Source organism: Fulmarus glacialis, unplaced genomic scaffold (assembly GCF_000690835.1).
Source record: "Fulmarus glacialis isolate BGI_N327 unplaced genomic scaffold, ASM69083v1 scaffold9223, whole genome shotgun sequence".
Taxonomy (NCBI): Eukaryota; Metazoa; Chordata; class Aves; order Procellariiformes; family Procellariidae; genus Fulmarus; species Fulmarus glacialis.
In genome coordinates this window covers 27981-44857 of record NW_009203554.1, presented here as the reverse complement: position 1 = coordinate 44857, position 16877 = coordinate 27981, and the positions used below count along the sequence as shown (strand labels likewise).

At 46.7% G+C, this 16877-nt stretch overlaps 1 protein-coding gene across 1 annotated transcript; it reads left to right on the top strand.

Moving 5' to 3' along the window:
• Positions 1 to 5370: 5370 nt before the first annotated feature.
• On the top strand, positions 5371 to 13869 carry ZHX2 (zinc fingers and homeoboxes 2). Its single transcript, XM_009574679.1, has 2 exons — positions 5371 to 8055; positions 13422 to 13869. Exon 1 carries the CDS (start codon positions 5553 to 5555, stop codon positions 8049 to 8051), a length of 2499 nt encoding a protein of 832 aa, XP_009572974.1. The 5' UTR covers positions 5371 to 5552; the 3' UTR covers positions 8052 to 8055; positions 13422 to 13869.
• The last annotated feature ends 3008 nt before the right edge of the window (positions 13870 to 16877 follow it).

The window sequence follows — 16877 nt, the reverse complement described above, 5'->3', positions numbered from 1 at the left end:
CGATGGAAAATTCCGTCTGTGCCACCACCTCAGAGGAACCCATATGGGAACAGCGCTGCAGAAAAAGAGAGTTCAGTCTCTACCCAAATATTTGCTTTTGGGGGGGAGGGGCGGGCGGGCGTTTATAAAACTAGCTATGTGCACAAGGGAGAGATGGGAGACAGTGAAAAGATTTCAATGTTCAGCAAGAGAAAGCTTTTTGATTTATTGTTTTCCATCCCTTTGCTTGAACTGTACAGTTCTCTTTTGTTGCTGGAAGGTGGCATTGCTACACAGGCAGACATTTTCCAGTGCCAGCCAGGCCTAAAAGCATAGTTTATTTTCCCTGTGTGGTTTTCCACAGTTTCCCCAGTTTGGGGCCAGGCGACCAGGTAGGAAATGTGGAGTTTCCTCAGTCGTGCACAGAGTTGCCAAATTAGGTCCCACTTCGTTTTCACATTGGATGCTCCGGAGCCATTTTAACAGGGGTTTGAAAGATCAGAGGACTGTGGCTGGGTTATTTTGTTAATTAAACAAATTAAACAAATTTCAGAAATTAAACAAAACCAGACTAGGGCTTCACTCATAACTGCTGTGACGCACTTTTGGAGAGAGAGGTTTAAAAGAACGCGTTATTTCTGACCTGTACGCTCCCGTCCTGGATGGCTTTGCTGATGCAAAGTGAATCGAAAGCTCTTGTTGCTGCACACAGGCTCTCTGTGGTTTGGTTTGGACCCCGTTCATGACGGCAGCTGTCTGCTCGGAGCTGAGCGCTGTTGTTTTTTACCTGGTTGCCTTTTGCTGCTTTGTGCGTTTGCTCATTTAAAAAAAAAAAAAAAAAAAAATTAAGGAATTAGGTGGTGGGGTTTAGGTTGATGGGGTTTTTTTTTTCCCCCCAACCCCCTGCAGCTTGGCAAGACAAGCAGGAGATGTGGCAGGTGAGCTGGAGGGGTGAGGGCTGCCTTCCCTCCCCATGTCCGGGGGGACTGGCTGTTTGTGGGGCAGCTGCCGGCAGCACCCTTACACCTCACGCCTGTGGGCACCCCACAGTGGCAGCAGCCCAAAAAGGAGGTCAGTTCTCCAGGGTCCTGTCTGTAACGAAACAGAGGGCGTGAACCAGGCTGGCTTTAGGGGTAGAGGTTGACCTGTCCATGGTGCAGCCATCAAGCATCAGATGTGAATTTTGTCCCTCGAAGGGACGCGTGTGCCATGGACACAGCTCAGATGATGAAGTGTAGCTCGAGTTCCCATCACAATGTGCTGGTTGCTAAGCCTTGACTGTCGCTGAGGGGTAACTTCTCTCCCCCCCACTAAATTTTGGGAGTCATCGCTAGCTGGAGGATCAGCCATCTGCAGGTGAAATCCAGAGATTTGTAGAGTCAGGTTTGCGTTTTCCCCTGCCCACTGAAATCCAGCGGACCGCCCGGGAGAGCTGCCTCGCTCACGAGTCAGAGGAGCTGAAGTGGCATCATTTAAGCAGCTTTGTCGGGAACCACACTGTGTATTTAAAGCTGTCCGCTGAGGCTTTGATGTTCTGGCAAACAGCTTGTGTTTGAAAGCTGTGAGATACTCCTCAGATGAGACGTGGCAAATGTACATGGTGTGGCTCCTGGAGATGTGCCACGGGGGGATCCGTCCTCCATAGCAACTGTGTATTGATTTATCACAAATTACATCCTTACCAAGGTCCTGGAGGGGCTGTGGCTTGGAGGTCCCAGTAAACTCTCCTCACTCATGCCAGTGTTGGGTCTTGTTTCCTCCCCCTCTTTCAGGACACAGGTTGAAGGGACAAAGATGGTCTCTGGCTGGTCATGGTCTTCCCCTGCTTCCCAAAACTGCACATCTTGGACTGAAACTAATTTGTTTTGTTACTGACCTCCAAAAAGAAACTTTTGACTTGGGCTAGATTTCTATGGTGGATAATGATTCTAGCGTGGCAGAAAAACTATTCAGAGTGTGGGATTATCAAAACAGCAGTTAGAAATACAGAAAAACATTTTATGGAATAGGACATGGAAGAGAACAGAAGCAACAATCTCTACAGTTTTCTAGCACAACTATAGCAGACAGAATTTTTCATCCATCCTCCCCTTTATATCTGTTTTGGAGGGACCTTGACCCTTCCTCCCTATCAGAGCATCCTTACTTGGGGCTGATCCCCATATCCCCATGAGAGGTGGGAGCTCAGCACAGCAACCCAATGTCGCAGAGAGCTCGCCGAGCTTCCCAAGAATGGGGAATTCAAAACATTTAGTCTGACTTTTAAGAAACCTTTGATTGATTCAAAGTTGTAACCTAGCTGTTTCTCGTTCTCCACTCTTTCTCTCCCATCCCATTCCTTTGTCTTTTTGTTCTTAGCTCTTTTTTCCTTGGGGGGGAGGGGTATTCGGTGAAATATAAATAAGCCTTGCTCTGTCTTTGATGTCTTTTGATTTTTCTTCCTTTTGCTGATGTTCCCACATGAATTTTGCAGAAGGTCATATACCAGAAAAGGAGCAGACCATTAGGTGCAGCTGTGTGGCGTGGGAGGGAGAGGGAACTGCAGAGGAGCATTCCGGGAGCCATGGCTCCGTCCTCATCTCCTCCACCCATTCCCAGGGTGCTGCCTTGTGCCTCCCTTCCCTTGTCTATGAAAGTCAGTCACAAGAGCAGTGGGATCTGCAGGGTAGAGTGGGGTGACCCAATCACCTTCACCCTATTTCCAGCAGCAGCCAGGCTTACACAGCCCGTTCTGCCCCCTGCCCGTTTCAGCCAGATTTGTTACAAGGGAAGAAGCTTCAAAGATAATTCTCTGCAAGCGTCATTAAAAATGGGTGGCCGGGAAGATGGGCGTTTGGACAGTCATGTGTTTGTCTCTAACTTCTGATCCTGTCTGCAGTGGGACACAGCAAGCCACAGATCACAGCCAAAATACTCTGCGGGAGGACGATTGTGAGGGGAAGTAGAAGGGAATTTTGAAGGAATATGTGGAAATAATAGAGAATATTCAGTGTAATCCAGTTTAAAGGTCAGTCAGCACAAATCTGTAGAAAACCAGGCATCATTTGTTCCCCTGTTCATCTGCTTGCTTTATTATTAAAAGGGAGAAGGAAAAAAGAAAACAGAAGAGGAGGTGTTGGCTCAGAGGTGCTCATGCTTTGGGGAGTGACGATGACAATGTTGGTAATCCTAGGTTAGAGGGAAACGGCACTTTGTCATCCTGACCAAGCCAGATGCTTGAGGCAGAGCCCTAAGCCCACGGGCAGCCTCATGCCTGTTTCATGGAGCTGAGCAAAGATGCCCCATTTCCCAGAGAAATGCCCAGAGCTTAAATGCACCCTTGAAAGTCAACCACATGCTCCAGTGCTTCACTGAATTGGAGCGAGTGTGCGGGAGCATCCCCAGTCTCCATCGGGGCTGCGAGGTGCAGAGGTGGTGGTGACTGTGAATGCAGAGCACATGCGATTACGCTGGCACATCTGCAGTATAACAAATAGCGTCTCTGCACAGCATCTCCTCTGTGCTGTGTTTAGCGTTTCACAAGAGCCTTATCTGCAAAGGTGCTTCGTGGAGAATTCGTGTGTGAAGTGCTTTGTGTATGGAGAATTGCTTCATGCTGGGTTTTGAGTACATGGAGCTGGAAGCTGCCATCACTACTCTTATCCCCAGCTGGAGCTGCTTCTTCTGGCAGTATATGATTTTGGGATTCCATATATACCACAGGAGTGGTATGATCTGTGACAGGCAGAGTAGCAGAAATACGCTCTAGAGACTTGCAAAGTATTCATCAGCTGCGAACAGAACTGAGAAGTTAGCGGCTGCTTTTACAGCGACTATTTCTGGCTCTCGTGCCAATGCACAAGCCAGAGGAGCAGGTTCAGGGAAGCACTGAGGTGGTTATAAACTGTCTGCTGATGTTGGATGTGTCCAGATGTAACTGCAGTGGGATTTTATCTCACTTGATCTTCATGTCTGTTGGGTACTGGATGCAGCTCATTATTTACAAGTTTCACAATGAGAAAATCTGTGTTTGGTTAGATGTGAGATCATAGAATCACAGAATGGTTTGGGTTGGAAGGGACCTTTAAAGATCATCTAGTCCAACCCCCCTGCCATGGGCAGGGACATCTTTTATTAGCTGTCTAGTTCAGATTCTCCATTTAATATGCTTCTACAAAAATCAATGCAGGTCTTACCTACTCCGCAAATGTCCACTTTCCATCGTCCTCCAGTTTGTAAACCCTGGGCCTCCCCCAACCCATCCCAAGGACTCCTTGATTGTAAAAGATGAGTTTTCCATCAGGCCTGGAAGTGTTACGAATCCAGAGCCCATCTGATCGGGAAGAGTAGCAAATTGGAGTCAAGCATTGATTAGAAAAGGTATCTTCTCAAATAGGAGATTGACATCAGTTTATTTTTTATTGATGTCTGTTATGACAATTAAATTGCCCCCGCTCCACCCACCCCAATGAGTGCAGGTAGATCGTAAGACAGCTGGTGTAGTCTTCCTTTGTGGTTGTGCTGACTGATGTTGGCCTCAGATCCTTTTAAAAATATGTGTTTTTGCAGAATTCTTACATTTGGGAACTTCGACACATGAATCATGCTTAAAAATGGATTTTTTTAATTCTGTAAGGAGTGAAGTGCACAGATCAGGGCTTGATGGGAATATCAGCAGGGTCAGAGGAAGGGACCCTGTTTAAAAGGGATCTAAGGGCTTCTGTGACCTTTTCTAGCTACCTCTGTCAATATTGAATGAAAAGCAGTGTTCTAAGAAACTTTTGTTCCAGAAGAGACTTGATAGGCCTCCATAGATCTGCTGCAGTTTCTTTGAACCCACCTCTTGTCAAGACACAGATCTCGAAAGTGTTGATTTGCATTAACTCTTCTTTCTGCCTTTACTTTTACAACCAAGGCAGGCCCTTTAGCTTTATTTAGAAATCACCCATCATTAGTAAGCATAATCATTTAGTAGACATATTTACAAGGTAAGTGACAGTGGGAAGTAATTAAGTTTAATATAAATCGTACTCAATTTCAAATCTGCAGGCTTCAAAATAATAATTAATAGAAACTGCAGCTTCTATAAAAGGATACAGTATTTATAGCAGTATCCTCTTTCTTTTCCAGCTAAACACATTGAGTTTAGTGGAGATTAAAATCCCCTGTCTGTTCATCCTATTTGTTTCAAAGCCATTTTCTACCTGTGGCGCACTTCATTGCGAATTATCCACTGCTTTTGTTCTTTGTGGGAAGATTTTTGACTCTTAAGTTGATGACGGTGGGGGAGGAAGAGTTCAGCATTGTCCAAAATGGCCTTGTAAATGCACATATCTTGAGCTGTGGCTTTCTGCTAAATCCGTGTTTTATATATCAGTGCCTAACAACGTGTGCTTTGTTTCACAGGTGTCATGCAGCTGTCAGGTCTGCTGGCAGAGCTGATGGTCACAGCTGGGGCGGAAATTCTTCATTAAACAGAACAGAGTAAAATAATCAAGGAAGGTTGGAGCCATTTGCAAGATCTTCTGAGTTGATTGCTCGTCCTGTCAAAAAAAGTCACCATTTGGGACAACAGCCCGCTGCCAGCGGCTGCCATGGCTAGCAAAAGAAAGTCAACGACTCCCTGTATGGTGCGAACTTCTGAAGTCACGGAGCAGGAAGGTGCCGAGGGCGTAGAGGCTCCTAAAGAGAAGGGGGCTGGTGCACCGCAGCAGGACTTAAAAAAAAATTGGCCCTCAGAAAGCTCAGTCAAAGACTGCGAAGTGGTTGAGGCAAAGCCCCCAGCTGAAAATCAGTCTAAGAAACCCCAGGGTGGTTATGAGTGTAAATACTGCCCTTACTCAACACAAAACTTAAATGAATTTACAGAGCATGTTGACACTCAGCATCCAAATGTCATTCTCAACCCCCTGTATGTCTGTGCTGAATGCAACTTCACAACCAAAAAATACGATTCTTTATCTGACCACAACACAAAATACCACCCAGGAGAAACTAACTTTAAACTGAAATTAATTAAACGCAATAATCAGACTGTTTTAGAGCAGTCCATTGAGACCACCGCTAATGATGTCACTGTTGCAAGCGGTGGGCTAGAAAATGCAGAGTGTGGTGATTCACTTCATGGGGGAATTAGTGCGAGTAAAATGCCAATGATGAAACCGGGAAAGCCTAAAGGGGAAACCAAGAAGGGTCCCAAAAAGCCAGAAGAGGGAGTTACGGAAAACCATGTGGATGGCACTTTCCCCCGCATCATAACTGAAGCCACTGAAGCTATTGCTTGTATAAATGGAGACCTTCTCCATGATGTGTTAGCCCATGTTATGCCCTCTGTACAGCTGCCACCAAATATTAACCTTGTCCCTAAGGTCCCGGTACCTCTGAACAGTACCAAATACAACTCTGCACTGGACACTAATGCAACCATGATCAACTCCTTTAATAAATTTCCTTACCCAACGCAAGCAGAGTTGTCATGGTTGACAGCAGCGTCAAAACATCCAGAAGAACAAATCCGAATCTGGTTTGCTACACAACGTTTGAAGCATGGTATAAGTTGGTCTCCTGAAGAAGTGGAGGAGGCAAGAAAGAAGATGTTCAATGGTACTATCCAGGCAGTTCCCCAAACGATCACTGTCCTGCCAGCTCCTTTGACAACTGCAAAAATGCCCCAGCCCATCATCCAGACAGCTTTGCCTTGTCAGATACTGGGCCAGACCGGTCTGGTTTTGACTCCTGTATCAAATGGTTCAACCGTTTCCTGCTCACCAATTACACTTGCTGTTGCCCCAAACCAGGGGCAAAAGAGGACGATACAGACCTTGTCAAGTGCCCCAGAGGCCAAGCGTCCTCATGTAGTTCAGGTGCCTGAGATTCCTGCCAAATTGACTGCTGTACCACTGACACCAGCCAGTGAACGAAAAAAGACGAAGGAGCAGATAGCAGAGCTGAAGGCCAGTTTCATGGCAAGCCAGTTTCCCGATGATGCGGAAGTCTACCGGCTGATAGAGGCAACGGGTCTCTCCAGGAGCGAGATCAAGAAGTGGTTCAGTGACCACAGGTACAGAAGTCAAAGGGGCATTGTGCACATCCCTGGAGATGCTTTAGGCAAAGATCAAATAGCACCTTCAGCTGGTCGACACAGCCGTTCGTTTCACCCGTATGCAGATTTTACTCCCCAGAGATTCAAAGAAAAAACTCAAGAGCAGCTTAGGGCCCTTGAGGAGAGTTTCCTAAGATGCTCTTTTCCTACCCAAGGAGAATTGGACAGGCTTCGAGTGGAGACTAAGCTGAGTAGGAGGGAGATAGATTCATGGTTCTCTGAGCGGAGAAAGATAAGGGACAGCATGGAGCAAGCTGTCTTGGACTCAATGGGATCATATAGAAAAATTAAAGAACAAGGAACTCCCAATGGTGCAATAAGCCAGGCAGAACTGCTGAGTAGCTCCCAGCTCCCTGGTGCTTTATCTGGGTCCTCCATCACATTTAAGAAAACCCAAGAGCAGATTCATCTACTGAAAAGCACATTTGCAAGGACCCAGTGGCCATCGCCCCAGGAGTATGACCAGTTAGCATCTCAGACTGGGCTCACAAGAACCGAAATAGTTCGCTGGTTCAAGGAAAACCGATCTTCACTAAGAACAGGGTCACTTAAATGGATTGACCAGTACCAGCAGCAGTACGTTGTTGATGGTCATAACGAGCAAAGCCAGAAAAAGGGATCAAAACACATCGAGAGTCCAAAGAATAGTAATGAGGTGTCTCGGCAGCATTACCAGGAGCATAAAAAACTGAATGAAGAGAATGGGGGGAAACTAGTGGTGAGAGCAAAAAGAGACTGCGAACCACTGAAAGACTCTTTGTTGGGGAATCAAGCGGAGGGTACGGACAGGTTGGAGTGCAACAGCCATGATGGCCACGGCAGCGAGGAGAACGAGGAGCCAGCGGAGGTCAACTGGGTGGAGGTGACGGTGGGTGAGGATGACGCTGCATCGGACTGTACGGACAGCTGGAGCCAAACAGCACCCGAAGGCCAGGCAGAGCTGGCGGACTTTGACTCTGAAAGTATATCTGGAGACAATTCTCACGTATAGACAGGTAATGCTGATGGTGCCCTGTTTCTCTGAGCCTGCCTCTGTCTGGGTGTGCTTCCAGCATCCTGTAGCCCTTCTTCAGTATAAATCCCTGGAACCCATCCCTGCCGGATCCTTGTGCCTGCTGGATGCCTGAACAAAAGGGACACCCATCCTGCTTGTAAATTAAAGCAACTGCATGGAAGGGGAGGGGTTAGTGCTGTTTGCCTTGTTTCTTGTCTCCTTGTGGGTCAAGTCCTGGATAGGGGAGATTTATTGCAACCAAAAAAAAAAAAAAAAAAGTGATTAAACCTTAAACTTTCTGCCTTTAAATGACCTATGTAACCTCTGCAGCGCTTGATGTAAAACATACCAGCTGAGCCATGCAAAGACACAGTAAGTAACACTAGTTGCTAATATCCCCCTTGCTAACAGATCATTGATCTCCTGTGAATAGAGGCTGTGCCTGTTTTTGCACCTCCGGTCCTTCCTTTGCAGCATCCTGCCCTGCTCAGAATAAAAGGTCACTGGGGGAAGGGCCCAGTGAGGTTCAGAGATGGTTCTTTATGCAACAGCAAGCAAAAAAAAAAAAAAAAAGTTGTGAGGACTGAAGTGGCTCATGCAAATGTGCTCTCTTCCTCTTGCAGGTGAGAACTGTCTCCAACCTTCTTTGTTCTGCTTGCTCACTCTAGAGGCTTAGGAAATGTCCCAGACTAAGTTGTGTGGGTGTTTCAGCAGCTCTTCTTCACAGGATCTTGAATTTAAAAGCAAGCTGCCGGGCCTTTCTTTAAGGGGGTTTTATATGATCTTTCACAATGTGAAAGGATGTGTTATTTGGAGACCTGAAGCCTGTTTCTGATCACAGTTGCACAGGTGTAAATCTGGAGCAGGCGCCATCAGCATTTCTTGACTTGCATATTGAATTGAGTTCACTGGAGCCCGTAACATTTTGTGCTCAATAAACCGAGTCTGTCTCTCTCAGACTCTGGGGTCTCCTTAAGCTAGAATTTAGCCCACAGAAAGCTCAGCGCCCTGCATTAGCAACCACAGTGAGACAACACCTATTTTAGAAAGAGTTAGTAGTTTTCTGGTGTCTAATAAGTATAATATACTTCAGCATTTCTTAAAAAATATGTTAAAGTTTTTTAAAAGTTTTTTGGTTTTGTTTGTTTGGTTGGTTTTTTTTAAAAAAAAAAAAGGAAATACAAAAGCCAGGACTGATAGAAGTCCCTCCACACTTGCACTGAAGACTTGCTATTGCAGCTGGCAGTACTTCAATTGAACTACTCACTGTTGCAGAGGTGCAGTTTTTCTTAGCAAGCCCTGCTGGCTAGCCTAAAGCCCTTTACTTTTTCCTTGTACAATACTTGTCCAAAGGTCTCCTGGACGTTTGCTCTGAGTTGAAAAGGGAAACCCTGCAGTGGTTTTATTTTGAACTACAAATTGTGTTGGCTAATTTTGAGAAATGTTATCACAGCATCTGTATCGCAAAGTATCTTAAAGCTCCAGACTGCCATGCAAGGCACTGTCCTGCGTTGTGCTTGCAGAAGTTGGTAATTAGGGATGTGAGGAGCAGGTTGTGTTACCTGTGTGGCAAAGGCAGAGATTAAAGGATGAGGGACGTGGGAACATCAGCCGGAGGCATGCTGTGCTGCCGCTGTTGTGCAGCCACATAACAAAGGAGATCCAGGATCTGATCTGCCTTTTAAAATCAAATGCATTGTGGGATTTTTTTTTTTTCAGGGTTGTTATTCCAGATCATTTCCCCCTTCCAGCTATAAACGTTCGTACTGAGGAGAGGGAGCAGACCAGGGGCAAGGAGAGGGAATAGGGAGGAGGGCAGGAGAGGGGGCATTGCCTGAAACCACTATTTCTTACAAACCTCTTGTACCACAAAACCAAGCTCTGCAACAACCCTCTTCCAGCAGTGTAGGTTTGGTGCCTGCATTTTTGTGCTTGTGAGCAGTGTAGGGTATGCTGGGGTGAACCTACTATCTTCATGCCCTGGCCCAGGCTGTAAAGCTCCAGGGCTGTGGAAGTGCTCAAGTGTTATCAGAGAGGAATTTTAATAAGAAGTTTGATATCTCAGTTAAACTTTCACTGAGTTATCCTTTTGATGAGGAGCTTTCCGGTGGCTGGTTGTAAAATACACCTACTGAGAAGAGATGCACTGGAGCAGGGCTTCTGCTGCGAAGACCATGCAGTAAGATCAGAGGACCATTTTGTCCTCTGCTTTTTGCCCGTTTCTCAGCATGCTGGCTTGGGGGCTTGACAAAAGCCCAAAGTGTTTTTCTCTTTCATTTTCCTTTATTCTCCCTGTAAGTCTCAGCCCAGAAATGCAAGTGCCTGCTCTCCAGTGCCTGCGTGGAGGCGTTGTCACAAAAGGTGGAAGCTTTATACCTCACACTGATGGGACCCATGGAAAAATCCCAGCTACTGGCTCCTTCTTCCTTCAGGATATGCTTTCACTCTTATCTTTGTGAAGCCTGTCTTACATAATTTTTAACTAAAACTTTGGTGTTAAATTAACAAGGCGTTATTTTAGGTGACATCCAGGGTATGACTCAAAAGCAAAGACTGCATAAGACCTGACGGAGAGCTTGTTTCTGCCTGTTGTCGTACAAAAGTCTGATTTTTCCTAGCATCATACTCCTCCTACCCAAGAGGGGTCATGTCACTGTCCTGGCCGCACATAAGAGGTGGACTGAAGAGCTGACAAGGGACTTCTCCTCTTGACTCTCACACAGCCACAGGCATTATGTGAAACTTAACATCAGGCAGAAACACACTCCTTTGATATTCAAAGTGGTGTTATTTTCTCAGCTTGATGTACGTAGTTTAAAGTGAATGTTTTTTGGTGATTGATCTCTGTACTCCTGTTGTTGGCTGAATTTGTGTGTGGCTTCTGTAAAACTTGAGCTCTTCCAGACCATCTCAGTCAGTCTCTGCTCTGGTGTGTACCTTTAGAGTTTCTGAAACTATTAGGGAGTATTTGTGTTACAGCCTAGACAGACCTTATGCCTTAGAAAATTGAGTTTTTCAAAACTGATCCGTGTTTGGCAGATGCTGCTGCAGCTAGTGGGAGTTTCATGATTGCCTGGCCTTGGTGAGAGCAGGATTCACACCAGGCTCTGAAATACCATCCCTGGACTACGAAAAGGCTCCGTTACCAAGTCCGCATCTGAAGCTTTTGGCAAAATTGGATTTATTCCACAGAGCAGGTCAGGTTTTCTGAATAGTGAGGCTGGGAGACCTGTCCCCGTAGGGTACTGGGGCCTTCAAGATGTTGAGTGGCTGCTGTAGTGTGCACTAAAGCCATCACTGAAAATGCTCCAGATGCTGCGTAATGAAGCCTTTTGTAACGAGGGCCAGCTGCTCTATTAAAGGAGTGCTTTAGCTCCCTTTCCATCAATAGAGATATTCCTGCCTTCCAACAGCACAGGTCAAAATTAGGTCTGTTGTCCCCATTTGCACAAGCCTGACAAACAGAAACTGGTCCTAAATTAAATACAGTAAATTGCAGCTCAGACACAAGAGCGGGACCAGAGCGTGCCAGAGTGGTTGGCAGCTACCGCTGGCTTTCTTCACAGCGTTGTCTCCCCATGGGGTTTTCCCAAGATTGATATTTCGTCAGCTCAGAGCTTTTGGTTTTTTCTCAGAAGCATACTTTTTTCCCCCACCGCCACCTTCTCCACGATAAACTTTCTTTTTTAGAGTTGTCTCATGACCTCCATTTTTAAGCCCAAACCCTGCAAGATGTAGGCACCAAAGTCCATGGCTCATGGTGGTAGCGAGGTAAGTGGACACCCCAGAAGATGCGGGCTCTTGATGGCTGTGACCACTGCTCTGTGGAGATGTGCCAAAGGAAAACCATCTCTGGGAGTTGCACACCAGGAAAAAAAAAAAAGAGTCCAAAGGAAGTCACCCCTTGCTTCTGCTGTATGTATCATACTGGGCACCAGAGGTGGTCTGGGTTCTCTTGGTGTCTCCAACCTCTTTTGTGCCGCTGTGGGAGTTGAGATGACTCAGTTGCTGGTGGCCCAGTGCATTCCTCAGTGTCCAAAACTGGCAAAAGTGAACAGCGCTGGGGTTCCCTTTCTGTCCGAGTTCTCATTTTTCTTGTGGGTTAGGGTTTCATCCATAAAGCCAGCTATAGTGGCCGTCACAGGTTGTGGGCTCCAAGGTGCCATCCTGAAGTCAGTGTGGGATTGACCAGTGGTTTTTGCAGTACTCGGGTCACCCTAAAGCATTTCAGGGAGTGAAGCCGAAGTACAGAGGACTTGCCATTTCCCCTGAAACCAGTGAGGCGTGTCAGAGACCAAATCTGTAACGCAATGAAGGACTTCAGAGGGGGAAGTAAAAATCCAGCAATTAACATTTTCCTGTGAGTTAGGAGGAGCAGGGGGCTGTTTGAGGAAAAGTTGCAAGGACGGGGAGGACTTTTGCCTTTGACGTTGGTGCAAGCCCGTGCCCTTTTATTGAGTTCGACCGCATTGCTTTCTGTGTTGCAGATGCCAGGCGGAGCTTACTGCTTTTGTGGGAGATAACAGAGCTGGTAGCAACATTCACAAAAGGTGTGAAATAATGGGTTAGCTCAGGTTTCAGTAAGCACTGCTGCAGGATGGGCGAGGAGGATGGTGCAGGAAAGCCACCTCGTGCTGCTGCATGCAGCTCCAGCCTGAGCGGGTGCCTGCACTTTTTGCACGTTTACACCTCAGTGGGGAAAACCGTGCTGAACGTAATCCCTGTCGTAGAGCCCTTGCTGTGTGCTGGGAACTGGGGATATGTGTAGGCAGGTGAGCATTTGAAGGTTGTGTTTTCTGGGGTTATTTTTTAATCTCTGGTCCATGGTGCAGCCTTTATGTAGGTGCAGGAGTCATAGTGGAGCCAGGGAGCTGCTCTGCAGAGCACAGGCACATGCAATTTTTTTCCATTGTCTTGCAGTTTGTATAATTATTTTCTAAAATTATGCAAAAAAAGAGGATTTCTTAGGGAAGAAAGACCTGAAGTCTTCTTGCCTTTAGCACCATCTGTCCTGTAGTTCGCAAAGTGGCTGTCCCCAACCCATGTGCACATCGCCTTTGAGCCAGCATGAAGATCTGCCTGAGGTGTATAGTAGTGAGGGATCAGCGGAGTCAAGGCTGGGCTGTATGTCCCTGTTAGAAATCTATAGGGGGTGATTAGCTGGGTGTTATATACAACAAAAATCCAGCACCCTATCACAGCCTGATGCTGTGGTAGGGATAGGGATAGGCTTCAGAGTACGGTTAATACAAAATACAGTGCTACCGTGTGTGCAGGGATGTAAACTGGACGCCGTGTTAGTTGACAGCTCAAATAGCTGTTCATAGTGCCTTCAAAAATAATATGCTGCTTTTATAATTTTTGCAGGGGTATCCTCAGCTGCACTGTCCTGACGTTGAAGGGGAGATGCTGTCTGAAAATAGAAGAAAACTCTATTTTCCTGCCTGGGGTGAGATAGCGTGTTGCAACTCCAAGTCTCAAACCGCACTTGCGGAGGCACAGGAAGAAATACTGTCGTGGAGCATCATCATGGGATCGTTTAATAGTGCCAAAGTCCTACTACTGCATTAAAAAAGGAAAGAAAGAAAGAGAAAAGGGTCCTTGTACATAGGTTTCTCCTTAGCTTTTCTCCCACCCACTTTCCTGCCCAGCCTCTTCCTCTACTGGAACAGATTTGTACAATGTGGAAATTTTGTTAACTTTTTAATAGGTGCAAGTTATTCTTGCATATAATGCCATTGCAAAATTTGGGGGTTGGTTTGGGGGAGGGAAGTGTCTTTTGTGGGGGAGGGAGAGGAGAATTTTTTCTGAAGCATTTTAAGATAGATCTGTGATCTTTTGGAGTCTCGTTGGTGCAGACCAGCATCTGAGCCCAGATCTCCACCCCGGTTTACATTTCAGCCCACTTAAATGCGTTACGGGGTTGGGGAGGGTCCTTCTGGAGTGGTTGGGGTTTGTTTTTTTTCTTGTTGTTTTGACTTTTTTGTTTTGTTTTATGGCCACCTGCTACTGGTTGAAGTATTTAAATCTCTGCTTTTCCATGCTCCTACGAGGCAAGTCTTCTCCAGCTCCTGTACTTCACTTTTCACAAGCCAGCCCTGGCCGTGGGTCTCTGAAGACTTGGCTAGAATGCCTTTTTTGTTTGTTTTTTTTTTTTAGCACTTTTTGTTTAAACATGCAGTACACAACCCCCAGAGGGGTTGGAGCGAGGAAATTAAGATGCTTTATAATCTGAACTTGTTTGCGTTTCTTTGGCTGGTGCAACAATGGACACCATAACCAACAGTCTGCCCTCCAGCTTCAGATGTTGTAGCGCACAACAGAAATTTCTGATTAATCCTTGCCACTAAATTTTTAGATCAATCCTAGGCTCCTGAGTGCACTTTTTTTCAAATACTGCTAATATGGATTTGTGTGGGGGTGTCTGTCCGTGCACGTGTGAGGAGGAGGAGGAGGGAGAGCAGGAACGTGGGTGCGTAGGCGAGCAGATGCGAGAGCCGTCCGGTGCGTTCCTCTGATGAGCTGGGTTCAGAAAACTTGCCCACTTTTCAGTGCGCTGCACAAATACGATGCTAGGGAGTTTGATCCAACTTTTCTAACTTGTTGCTCATTTGTTGTAACTCAATAAAACAAAGGCTAAACATTTTGGTAACCTTTTTTCTCGTCTTTTTTTTTATCTTATTCCCTTTAAAACCCAAACTCAGCCCCCACCAGCTCTGCTTGGTGCACAAGAGCTCAGTGGCTTTAGAGCCACAATCAGGGTTTTAACTTGGTTTGCAGTAATCGGCTTAGGCAAACACTAGCCAGATTAAAATGAACTTGATGAACTACTGATGTTTATTTCCCCGGTGTTGGACGGCTGTTCCCTGTGCTGGGGGGTTGGATAGTGCCTGGGAATGGGGAGTTGGGGGTGCCTTTATTTTGGTTGCAGTCACAACCTGAATGAATGAATGCAACCATCCCCATGACTCACCTATATGGAATTATTTTTATTAATCATCAGCACAACATTTAAGTGTCGAGGGAGGTTTGTAGTGGGCGATGGAAACGCTCAGCAACTTTCCAACAATAAAGTTGTCTAGTTCATTACCAAAAATAAGGAACTGGATGGGGCAGCGCTTGCGCTGGCTGCATTTGCATGTCACAAGCCACGGCAAGAGGTGGGGAAGCAACCTCTGCTTGTCCACGGGCAAAGGCAGCCTGACAGTCAGTATGCACATGTCCCATCACATGCGGCGCTGTGCATCATACTCCTGCATGCATGGAGGCAGGTGCCCGCGCAGTCACGTCCTACCCCCTGTGTGGGCTGTCAAATCGATGGATGCAAGCATCAAGTGGCCAAAAAGAAAATGCCTCCAAGGATGCTCCTCCAAGACTCCAAAGTTGTAACTGAAACTAATTGCCGCTTCTGTCTGCTTTGCTTACATGAAAGGATGCTAACATTTTAATTGCCCTTGTGCACAGTTTTTAACAGCCACTTGGCGGCTTAATATTCCTGTTTGCATCTCTCCTGTCTGATGTGCGCGTACATCTGTGAGTCTGGAGCGCTGACCTACTTTGCTTAACCAGCAGCGCTCCCGGGGAGCTCAGCAGGAGGTCTAGGAAGAACAAGACCCACCTGGGTTTTTCTGTATTTGCACAGCCCCAGACACGGTGGGATTAGGGGCCAGGGCTGGGGCGCTTTAAGATCTCTGCAATTCAAATGAAACAATAGCACCGGCCCTGGAGTCTGTCATCGCGCAGATAATACAGCTGAAGCTCTCCCACAGCAAACAAATGGGCTTGCAAAAGACTGGCACGGCCTTTGCCGGCGTTGGCAGAACGGCAGCACCGGCTAGGTTTGTGCGGGCAGGTTGTGGTGTGATACCAAACCTTCGGACACCAGGTTTCATCGGGGAAAGCCGATCCAGTGGCCCCTTTTTTTTAGTTTAAAGCAACCCGGGTCCCCACAAAGATTGCTTCAGTGCGGCTGCCAGAACGGGTTCACAAACTGGGCATTGCAAGCAGGCTTTGTTTTTAATTAATACCGCCGCAGTGACTGCGTTTCTAGGCGAGTCCAAGCGGCGAGGCACAATCGGGACATTGTTTGTATGCAGCAGCCATTAGGGACGGCCTTGGCCGTGGGGTTTCATTGCACATGGATGAAAATAGGCTGCTGACACCGAGTTTCCTCCTGCACAGCCTTGCCTCCCCGGCGCAGGAGCCTGGCGTTTGCCCCATGGTGCGTGGCTGGGAGCGGGGCCCAGCGCCCAGCGAAGCCCCACAGCGAGGGGATGGCTCGGGACAGCCCTTCCTGGGCAGGGTCCCCCAGGACCAGCAGTCCCTGGTGCTCAGGTTTTGATTGACATCTTTCACAATGTGTTTCAACCTAAGTCTCTTGAAGTGTTCTAATCGGAAGAAATCTAGTTAATGCAAAAACACACACAAAAAACCAAAACACACAAACCAACAGATTTTTGCACTTGTGCAACACTTGTTTTTTTCATGTGGCTTGTAGAAAAATCCATCATTCGGAAACCAGGAAGAACAACTTGAATTAGGTGGCCTCTACTTTCTTAATTTAGCCTGCTTGTACGCTGACAAGAGGATGGGTTTTCATTATATACACACATCAATTCCCCTGCCTGGTCCACAAGATGCTGGGGAGGTGCTGCTCAGTAAATGAGCTGCTGTTAGCTCCTTACTGGTGTGGGAGATCTGGGGACTCCAAGCACGTAATAACACAGGTACAATTTAGGACAGGTCAGACAAAAGCTTTATTAAATGTGATCATGGTGAGACACCACTCGGACAGCATAGAATAAGAGCATCACAGAATGGTTT

Coding starts and splice junctions, on each gene's coding strand:
- ZHX2 (XM_009574679.1), top strand. CDS start 5,553: ATGGCTAGCAAAAGAAAGTCAACGACTCCCTGTATGGTGCGAACTTCT.